At 47.5% G+C, this 11,321-nt stretch overlaps 1 protein-coding gene across 1 annotated transcript in view; it reads left to right on the forward strand.

Moving 5' to 3' along the window:
- Positions 1 to 8,076, forward strand: part of LOC104984430 (AP-3 complex subunit sigma-1-like) — a 10,372-nt gene extending 2,296 nt beyond the window's left edge. The window contains exons 3-5 of the mRNA XM_010834131.1: positions 4,482 to 4,563; positions 4,870 to 5,009; positions 7,358 to 8,076. Of these exons, the coding sequence (XP_010832433.1) occupies positions 4,482 to 4,563; positions 4,870 to 5,009; positions 7,358 to 8,076 (941 nt within the window). The remainder of the gene's footprint in view (positions 1 to 4,481; positions 4,564 to 4,869; positions 5,010 to 7,357) is intronic.
- Positions 8,077 to 11,321: the final 3,245 nt, after the last annotated feature.

Consider the following 11,321-nt stretch of genomic DNA (forward strand, 5'->3'; position numbering starts at 1 on the left):
AAGGAGAAGGAAGGGCAGACCCTCCAAGGCCGGGTGCCGCCATCTCAGGACCATGGGGGAAGATTCCAAAGCAATGTGGTGCTGAAGGCAGATGAGGTCCAGCATGAATATTAGGACTGGACTTGCACTCAGTTATCATGAAGATGAAAGAAACAAAAAGGAACAATGAATTCAACCAATGAGGGCTTTTATTAAAAATCCAAATCAACCAATTTTGTCCACATGTGCAGACCCAGAAAAAGCTTGCCTTCCTGGTCCACACTTAGCCCTAAGCCTGGCGCATGTACCTGCTCTTTTATTTTTTTTATTTTTTTTTTTAGGTGAGAAGTGTATTTATAGTGTGGGCCATCTCAGAAGGCAAGTGCAGATTGTGCATGCCAAGTCGCTTCAGTCGTTTCCGACTCTGTGTGACCCCATGGACTGTAGCCCGCCAGGCTCCTCAGTCCATGGGATTTTCCAGGCAAGAATGCTGGAGTGGATGCAGACTGTGCCTGCTCTTTTAATAAATGATTGTTAAGTGATGATGAAACCAAAACTGAGAGTAACAAAGTAAGAGTAACAAAATGCCTGGGGTGGCAAGGCCAGCCTATCGGTGGCATTTGTTTTTTGTAAAAATGGGCCAGATATGGAATCCTGATGACAGAAGCTGGGAGCAGAAGCTGTAAGCATCTATGAGCCCAAATGGAGCCTCTAGGAGGGATCTCAGAGTGGTAGGAGGTGCAGAGGGCAGGGACTCGGGTGGAACATCATAGCAGCCACTGTTAGCAAAATGGATGGAAGGAAATGAACTTCTTGGCTCCCTTCCAGCCGAACAGCCCCAGTCCACTGGCAGCCCCCTGCCACCAGCCACAGACCTTATCCTCCCCACCCCCCAACTCTGGAAGGCCCAGAGCCAGGATATGACATAATACAGATGATTACTGAGTAAGATCCTCAATCCAACACTTTGCAAGTCTTAAAGCTGCCTATTGAAAATTGATTTTATTTTCCCTGAGTTAAATGAATTAGGCCTCTTGCTAAAAGGCTCCCTCTCGTACTCCCAGTACACAAATTACACATATTTTTTGAGATCTCCCATGATCATGAACATCTTGGCTGTATATTGTCACCCTGCTTATTCAACTTCTATGCAGAGTACATCATGTGAAATGCCAGGCTGGATGAAGCTCAAGCTGGAATCAAGGTTGCTGAAGAAATATTAACAACCTCAGATACACAGATGACACCACCCTAATGGCAGAAAGAGAAGAGGAACTAAAGAGCCTCTTCATGAAAGTGAAAGAGGAGAGTGAAAAAGTTGGCTTAAAACTCAACATTCAAAAAACAAAGATCATGGCATCCGGTCCCATCACTTCACAGCAAATAGATGGGGAAACACTGACAGACTTTTATTACGATCGAGGTTGGAGGTGACGTGATGAAAATGGATGTCAGGGAACAACAGGAGGGAGCCTTCTCTGTGGATCAGTCTAGAAAAGAGACAATAAGTATTTCCATTCCTAATCCCAGGTGAACATGACACACTTTTCCATTTTACCAGAGTGCACTGCTGAGGACAGACAGATGCTGAAAAATCTGCCCCCAAACTCTTGAAATGTAAAACTAACTCAGACCTTGTGTCCCAGGCTGTGAGGACAATGGGGCCATTTCTCTGCCGACTCTGATGTCCTGGTGAGCACAGTGACTGTGGCCATGAAATTAAAGGACACTTGGAAGAAAAGCTATGACAAACCTGGGCAGCATTTTAAAAAGCAGAGACACTACTTTGTTAACAAAGGTCCATATAGTCGAAGCTATGGTTTTTCCAGTAGTCATATACGGATGTGAGAGTTGGACCATAAAGGAGGGTGAGCACTGAAGAATTGATGCTTTCAAACTGTGGTACTGGAGAAGACTCTTGAGAGTCCCTCAGAGAGCAAGGAGATCAAACCAGTCAGTCCTAAAGGAAATTAACCCTGGATATTCACTGGACGGACTGATGCTGAAGCTGAAGCTCCAACACTTTGGCCACCTGATGTGAAGAGCGGACTCATTGGAAAAGACCCTGATGCTGGGAAAGATTGAAGGCAGGAGGAGAAGGGAGTGACAGAGGATGAGATAGTTGGATGGCATCACGGATTCAATGGACATGAGTTTGAGCAAACTCAGATACTGAAGGACAGGGGAGCCTGTTGTGTTGTGGTCCATAGGGTCACAAAGAATTGGACAAAACTCAAAGACTGAACAACAGTAACAGTGGATGGACAAAAGCCCTGAGGACTCCTGCACCAGGAAAAGCCCCCTTGGAACTTACGAGCAAGGTTTTTCAGGATACACCACAGAGTACAAGGAGAACCAGGCACTGGAAGGCAGGCTTGGGGCTTTGTGAGGGGGCCTTATCCAAGGCCCTTCTGAGAAGGCCCCTTGTGGGAGGCACATTTTTGAGTCGAGGAGCACCTGCTTGGGTGTCTCTGACTCTGGACAACCAGGAGGACCTGACATTTCCAGTGGAAACTCTGGAAGCCCCCCAGGGCCTTTCCTTGCTGGAGTCTTAGATTCAAAAAAGGTGTGAATGGGGATCTTCAGTTTCCTTCTAGATCAGGGCCAGTTCAATAGACAACAGTGCAATTCACAGATGTCATATTAAATTTCCCAGTAGCCATGTGCATTTGACATTAATTTTAACAATATATTTAACACAATAGACCAATATAATTTTATCTCAACATGTAGTCAAAAATTATTATTGAAATATTTTCTTTTTTAAAACCTAGTTTCTTTATGGGAGAAGGCAATGGCACCCCACTCCAGTACTGTTGCCCAGAAAATCCCATGCATGGAGGAGCCTGGTAGGCTGCAGTCCATGGGGTCGCTAAGAGTCAGACATGACTGAGCGACTTCACTTTCACTTTCCACTTTCATGCATTGGAGAAGGAAATGGCAACCCACTCCAGTGTTCTTGCCTGGAGAATCCCATGGACGGAGAAGCTTGGTAGGCTGCAGTCCATGGGGTCGCACAGAGTCGGACACAACTGAAGAGACTTAGCAGCAGCAGCAGCAGTTTCTTTTTATTTTTTAAATTAATTTATTTCTTTATTTTACTTTTTGGCAGCATGTGGAATCTTAGTTCTCTGACCAGGGATCGAACTCACAATCCCTACGTTGGAAGCAAAGAGTCTTAACCATTGGACCACCAAGGAAATCCCTGATATTTTCTTGTTTTGAAATTTTCTAAATAAAAATTATCTTCATAATCCAGGGTATATTTGACCCTCAAACACACCTCAGGTCAGACCAGACTCGCTCCAAGAGCTCCATGGTCTTGGGTGGTGATGGTTCTGGATGAGACAGCCCAGCCCTGGATTGCCAAGCTCAGCCCTTGCAAGAGAAAGGAAGCCGGGCTCCAGGCTTACCCTGACCTGCGGAAATATTGAGTTCAATTTTGATTTCCTCTCTTAGATGGTTAATTTTGTTTCAATTTGACTGGGTTGGGGGAAGCCTCGCTAGCTGGTCAAACATCATTTCTGGGTGTGTCTGTGAGGGTGTTTCCAGAATATGTTAAAATCTAAATCTGTGAAGTGAAAACTACAGTGAGGTACCATCGCACTCTGGTCAGAATGGCCATCATCAAAAAAATCTACAGACAATAAATGCTGGAGAGGCTGTGAAGAAAAGGGAATCCTCTTATCCTGTTAGTGGGAGTGTAAATTGGTGCAACCACTAGGGAGAACAGGAAGGAGGTTCCTTAAGAAACTGAAACCAGAGCTACCTTGTGATCCAGCAGTCCTTCTCCTGGGCACATATCTGGGAAAGACAAAGCTCTAATTTAAAGAGATACATGCTCCTCGGTGTTTATAGCAGCATTCTTTACAATAGTCAAGGATGGAAGCAGCATATCAACAGACGAATGGACAAGAAGATGTGGTACATATATACAATGGAATACCACTCAGCCATAGAAAATAATGAAATAATGCCATTTACAGCAACACAGATAGACCTAGAGATGATCATACTAAGTGAAGTAAATCAGACAGAGGAAGACAAATACCATATGATATCATATATATGTGGGATCTTAAAAAAATGATACAAATGAACTTACTTACAAAAATAGAAACACAGAGAGTGAATTTATGGTTACCAAAGGGGATCAGCGGAGGGATAAATTAGGTTGGGATTAACAGATATACACTACTATATATGAAATAAATAACCAACAAGGACCTGCTGTACAGCACAGGGAACCATACTCAATATCTTGTAATAACCTATAAAAGAAAAGAATCAGAGCTGCCCTCACCCCTCTTTCTGTATTTCTGCCTTCTTCCCACTCACTGTCTCCTCCTGGGGGCTGGAGGTCTTAGGAGCCAGGGGGTGGTCACCCAGCCACACTCCTCATTCCCCACCACTGCTCTTTGTCATTTTCACTGGGACACCCCCTTCCCCAAGACCCTACAAGACCAAGCTGCTGATCAATTTATCTTGATTTCCTTTTGCAGCAGAAGTTCCCAACCTTCCAGGGCTGTCTGGAGAAAAACGTGTGAAGATCCAGAAGAAGTCACTTCAGGGCAGTGTGGGACGGTAGGTGTCAGGCCAGGCCTGATGGCAGGTATCATGACCTGAGCAGTGAGGTCCCGGCTGCAAGACCTCCAAGGAGCCCTTCCTGCTCTGTGTTCCAGAATGAAAGCCCCATGTGCGCATGCTCAGTCGTGTCTGACTCTCCCACCCCCTGGACTATAGCCTGCCATGCTCCTCTGTCCATGGGATTTTCCAAGCAAGAATACTGGAGTGGGTTACCATGCCTTCCTCCAGGGGATCTTCCCAACCCAAGAATGGAACCTGCGTCTCCTGGGTCTCCTGCACTGGCATGCGGACTTTTTACCACAGTGCCACCTTGGAAGCCCTAAAGTGCCATGGGATGGCCTTAAAGGTGTTCCCTTTACAAGGCCAGCTGTCCAAGCAGCTGGAGAAGCCCAACCAGGCACCTACGGTTCTGAGCTCCCACAAGTCTGAGCTCGACTTGCTAAGTGATCTGGTTCCCCACTGAGGCACCAGGATCCACCACTGTCCAGGGACTTCAAAGCACCGAGAACATTTGCAGCTCACGAATGGGTCCCCAGAGCCCTGAGAGCCTGGTCCTCCTGCTTGCTTTGCCCCAGGCATACGAGCCCCAGGCTGCCCCCTCTGCTCATACCCCGCTTCATTTACCACTTTTCCTTATTCTGTTGGGGTTTTTTTTGAGCCTTCTCAAAGGAGTCTGAGGAAAAGGAGGCAAGGGCGACCCAGCATCACGGCTGCCATCTGACAGGCTTAAAGAGATTGCTAGGTGACAAGTCTCAAATTAACATCTGAAAAAAAAAAAACAAAACCTGTATTTCAGTGGAAGTGGACTTAGATGAGTCAAAGTCCTGCTGGACCCTGGAAGGGAGCTCCATGCCTTTTTGGGGGGCAGCCCGCTGGTGACTGGTGAGAGGCTGAGTGGAGTGGGGAGATGGCAGCTGAGGCCCCCACCCTCCACTATCTGTCTTATCTTCTCATCAAACACTCATGCTTTCGATATGACAGGTTGCTATTTCCATGGGGGTTTTTAAACACAATATCCAGCATTCTGTGACTTCCTGTCTTCTGAGAGCGTGGGGTTGAGGAGCTGCCCCCTCACCTTAATGAGCACCAACTCTGCCTGGTTGGGTCAAGGCCTGGATCCATAGCTAAGCTGCACAAACCTCGGGTTGAGCAAGGATCCTCAGGCCCCCTCTCCACTCTTACTTCGAGGATTCACAGGGGCCCTTGTCTCTGCAAACAGAGCCTTGCTGGGTGCAGGTAGGGAGGCTCAGAGGGGAGACCCAGCCACCTGCTCACTGCAGGGAGGGAAAGCCTGTGACTCCCCACACGAGGGGCCAGACTGGCTCCTGCATCTTTCAGTCCTCATCCCAGAGCATCACCTCCCTTCCCTCCCCTGACTTTACATCCTGGTGGAGCACGTGGCCCGAAAAGCGGGTCTCATCCTTTCCCCTTCCTCCTGCTCCAAGCTACCTGTGTCCATCTCTGTGCTCCTTCCTGCTTCCCCGGGGCTGACATGGTGTCAGCATGTCCCAGGTTCCCACAGACCCAGGCACCTGCTGATGTCGCCACAGGACCATGTGATCTGCAAGCTCCCAATCTAAGCTCTATGGGAATGTTGCTGGAAAGCAAGGGTAAGGTCAAGAACGCTTTAAAAACAAAACAAAACAAACAAACAAACAAAAATGGAAGGAACAAGGCCGGGTATTCTGGAAGACAGAATGGAAACACCCTGAGCAGGAAGTACAAGATGCCAAGGGCGACCAGCCCCTGGATCTGGTGAGCAAGGTCAAGGTTGGAGAGACTGCAGGAGAACAAGAAGGGCTTTTCCAGATCCTGATTTGTCCCGAAGAAACTAGGAAACCCCGAGTTGTGGGCTTTGACTGGACCCAGCCTCAGGGACTCCAAGGGGCTCACTTTCCAGAGTTGCCAGATGTGCCCATCCTCACCTTGAGGATGGAGGTGACTCAGATGAGGAGCAGAAGGATAGACGGATTTATCTGGTGACAATGGAAATACGGAAGTTGTTCTTTATTTCCTGGACTTGGAGATGTGCTAAGGAGCTCAGGAAAGACGCCTGGATGGAGCAGTAGTGGGGGAAGGGGTGGCAGGTCATCTGAACACTACTCTAGAATGTTGACTGAATACCTGGCCAGGCTGAGCACTGGGACTCAGAACATGACGTGGACAGGGCTAGACTCCAGACCTCCTTCCCTCTGACACTTATGCTCTGGGAAGGGAGATGAGGAACAGCACCAACCTCCCGCTCTGGTCTGCAGGGAGTGGCCTGGGGACAGACATCCCAGAACTTGTGAAGCTGGGAGGACAATGGGGGTCTCCATCACCCCACAAGGAGAAGATGCAGGATGTAGCGATTCTAGGCTGTGCGTGGCTGGTGCCTGGTTTTGGGTGAACACTCGGGGCGAGCGAGGGGCACAGAGGAACACAGAACAGCCCCACCTCTCCATTCACATCTGCTGGCCTGTCTATGAGGTGCAATGTGCTCACAGATTCATCTGCTTTAACAATTTTAGACAAATTCTGGAATGCTGGATCCATAAGAAGGAACTAAGAAAATTAGAGGTTCCAGGAGAGGCCTTTTTTCTTAAATTTTTTTGATGTGGACCATTTTTCAAGTCTTGTTTGAATTTGTTATGATATTACTTCTGTTTTTTTATGTTTTGGTTTTTTGGCCTTGAGGCATTCGGATCTTAGCTCCCCCACAAGGGATCAGACCTGCACCCCGTGCACTGGAAGGGGAAGTCTTAACCACTGGACCACCCGGAAATCCCAGGATAGTTTTTAAATTGTCTAGTTTGTGGTGGGGGAGGCGCGCGCGCCTGTGCGGGAGGGAGCGGGTGGGGAAAGCCAGCCGGCGAGATCCCGAGGCGAGGCTCGCGCGCCTGCCCCCGCCCTGGCCCCCAGCTCCCACCCAGTCCGCCCGGCTCAGCCACGATCAAGGCGATCCTCATCTTTAACAACCACGGGAAGCCGCGGCTCTCCAAGTTCTACCAGCCCTACAGTGAAGATACACAACAGCAAATCATCAGGGAGACATTCCATTTGGTATCTAAGAGAGATGAAAATGTTTGTAATTTCCTAGAAGGAGGATTATTAATTGGAGGATCCGACAACAAACTGATTTATAGACATTATGCAACATTATATTTTGTCTTCTGTGTGGATTCTTCAGAAAGTGAACTTGGCATTTTAGATCTAATTCAAGTATTTGTGGAAACATTAGACAAGTGTTTTGAAAACGTCTGTGAACTGGATTTAATTTTCCATGTAGACAAGGTTCACAATATTCTTGCAGAAATGGTGATGGGGGGAATGGTACTGGAGACCAACATGAATGAGATTGTTACACAAACTGACGCACAGAATAAACTGGAGAAATCTGAGGCTGGCTTAGCAGGAGCTCCAGCCCATGCTGTATCAGCTGTAAAGAATATGAATCTTCCTGAGATCCCAAGAAATATTAACATTGGTGACATCAGTATAAAAGTGCCAAACCTACCCTCTTTTAAATAAAAAATTAAAAAGGCCACTCCCAGGTAAAATCCAGGGGAAAAAGTCATCTAAGTTTACCATGCAGTTGTTTACCAAAAATAAAGGAGGAGAGTCTTAACTTTTACTCTTGGATTTAAGTCAAGGTACTGTATAGACATTATATAAAATCAGTATGGAAGTTCAATGTTGCTTTTCTTGCTCAGTGGTTTTGAAGAAATTAAGTAGTTCCAGTGTGATTTTTTTTTTCTTCATTTTTTAAACTGCATTCCTGTGGCCACCTAAGGCATGCCTGTATGTATTGGCTATTACAGTATTTCGAAAGTGTTCAGGACATTTCTTTAAATTGTGTACAACCCAAAATGTTGGTGTTTTGTATGGATCACAAGTGCAACATTCCTTAATAATTTCTGTTATTTGTCACAATTGTTATTTAAAGAATGAAGTATGTATTGCATGAAAACATTATGACCTATTTCTCTTAGTTTAAATAAACTCCAAGGTAACCGGAAAAAAAAAAAAAATTGTCTAGTTTGTTCAGTTCAGTTCAGTTCAGTCGCTCAGTCTTGTCCAACTCTTTGTGACCCCATTTAACAATATTGGTCTTATATCCTGAGATGTGAAAAATGCCTAATCATTTGTTCAATAGTATAAGGATTATTTAGAATCAGAAAGCTAGGAAAATGCTGTCTGCATACAACACTACTCATAGGACACCCCACCAGGCTCCTGCTTCACCTCTGGGGTCCCTGAGTGGAAGTTGGTCTCTGCCTTTCAGGAAAGCACAGGTAGTTTGATCAGGCCCAAGAACATTTGTGGGTACTGGTCAGGCATCAGGATGGACCATCCTCACCTCACACTGACGCTGGGATGAAGGGCCCCCCGAGGCACAGGGTCAAGCAGAGAGACTGTGAGGGCATCTGGCTTTCCCGCTGCCTGGCTGTGTGGGTCTTGCTCCTGGAGACTGGACTAGCACCACAGGCTGGCTTCCCAAAGTGAGCTTTCAGAATCCAGAGGGTTTTCCCTGATGACCTTAGAGAAAGGGTAGAAAGTTATTAAGTAGCTAGTGACGCAAATGTGGTGTTTAAAATGCCCTTGGATCTTGGAGTTACTCAGAATCAACTTAGACTGAATCTACCCTGAATCAGCATTTCCTCCTGAGGTCGGTGATCTGTGCATCTCTAACCTGTAAGCAGAGGCTTTAGGTGTCCTCAGGAAATGATGGCTAAGTGATTAACTGCAACTCATAGTAACAGATCTGCTCCTCTCAACCAGTTTCATGTATTTGATAAAAAAATTTTTTTTTCTCCCTCCACCCAAAATTCGTGGCCAGCCTCTGGAAGGTTTCATTTGCGTTTGTCAAACCTTTCAGAATTGCACCTAGGTCTTCTTTTGCCTGTGTCGAGTGTGTGTGCGTGTGTGTGCTCAGATGCTCTGTCATGTCCGACTCTTTGCAACCCCATGGACTATCCCCCACCAGGCTCCTCTATCCATGGGATTTCCCAGGCAAGAATACTGGAATGGGTTGTCATTTCCTTCTCCAGGGGATCTTCCCGACCCAGGAATCGAATCTGAATCTCTGCTGTCTCCTGCATTGGCAGGCGGATGCTTTACCACTGCGCCACCGAAGGCTTCTCTTGCCTGTGTCAAGGGCACCCACCAAGACTTTGACTGCCAGTTTCCTGTCTTCTGAAATGGTGCGAATCATGCCCCCTAGACCTCACCCTACCGCCCTGTGTGCTCACCAGGACATCAGAGTCGGCAGAGAAATGGCCCCATTGTCTTCACAGCCTAGGACACAAGGTCTGAGTTAGTTTTACATTTCAAGAGTTTGGGGGCAGGTTTTTCAGCATCTGTCTGTCCTCCGCAACGCAGTCTGGTAAAATGGAAAAGTCTATCATGTCCACCTGGGATTAGGAATGGAAATGCTTATTGTCTCTTTTCTAGACAGATCCACAGAGAGGGCTCCCTCCTGTTGTTCCCTGACATCCATTTTCATCACGTCACCTCCAACCTCAATCGTCTTTATGACATAAGCGCTCCCTCCCAGAGCCCTGGCTCCCTAGACATTCTCTGAGTAAAGAGTCTCTCAGATCCTGGTGACAGAGGAAGAGCTCTGGGGTGAGTGTTCAGGACATGAGGAGTGCCCTCGGCTGGCTCTTCTGAAACTAGCAGCTGGGCAGAGGAGCCCTGGGCATCTGTGCCTCCTGTGTCCCTGACTCTTCCTGTTGTGACCAGACCCGGACAGCAAGGGACCTGGGGCCCCCCAGACATACCCTGGCCACAGAACTTGGCATCTTGAAAGGAGCCCAGCCTGACTGGTACTCTGTTCCAGTGTGTCTGGTTTTCATGAGAGCTCCTTGCCACAGGAGATGAACCACAGGAATGTTGCTCTAATTATCTGGCCCCACACCTGGATCCAGAGCCAGTATCAGGAGGGGCCTTGCTGTTTGCTTTTGAGCTCATGCCAGGGGCTTACCTCCAGCTGCCAGAAAACAAAGCCATCCAAATAGCCTCTGACATCAGCAGGCTTTGCATCATGGAAGAATCACATGCACAGAAGAAGTTACACCTTTTTTTTTTTCTCTTGGAGGAGAAAGTAGGGTTTACTGTTTGTTGTTGTTCAGTCGTTCAGTTTTGTCCAACTCTCTGCAATCCCATGGACTGTAGCATGCCAGGCTTCCCTATCCTTTACCATCTCCTGGAGTTGGCTCAAACTCATGTCCATTGAGTCACTGATGCCATCTAACCATCTCCTCCTCTGCTGCCCCCTTCTCCTTTTGCCTTCAACAGTCAGAAGCTGGTTTTGCCATGTAATGAAGGTTCTGAGGATGAGAATCTATGGAGAGAATCTGAGAGTTTGCACCTAAGTAGGGAAGGCACTCTTGGCTGATGGTAGCTCCAGAGAGTGCCCTGAAAGGAGCAGGAACGTGGGCCTTTCTTTCATGTCCCCTGGGGTCTGGCTGTGTCCTGCTGGGGTCCTCACTGAGGTGCTGACCAATCTCATTTGAATGCCACCTGATTGCTGCTGCCTCTCTGGGAAGACCGAGTTGTTCTTGGCTGTTTCTCCATGGCTGGATTTGGAGGGTGCATTGCTCTGTCCTGTCTCTGTCCTGTCTGTCCTCAGTCACTCAGTCGTGTCTGACTGTTTGGGACTCTATGGACTGTAGCCTGCCAGGCTCCTCTGTACATGGGATTTCCCAGGCAAGGATACTGGAGTGGGTTGCCATGCCCTCCTGCAGGGAATCTTCCTGACCCAGAGATTGAAC

The sequence above is a fragment of the Bison bison genome, unplaced genomic scaffold, assembly GCF_000754665.1.
Source record: "Bison bison bison isolate TAMUID 2011002044 unplaced genomic scaffold, Bison_UMD1.0 scf7180017864020, whole genome shotgun sequence".
NCBI classification, from domain to species: domain Eukaryota; kingdom Metazoa; phylum Chordata; class Mammalia; order Artiodactyla; family Bovidae; genus Bison; species Bison bison.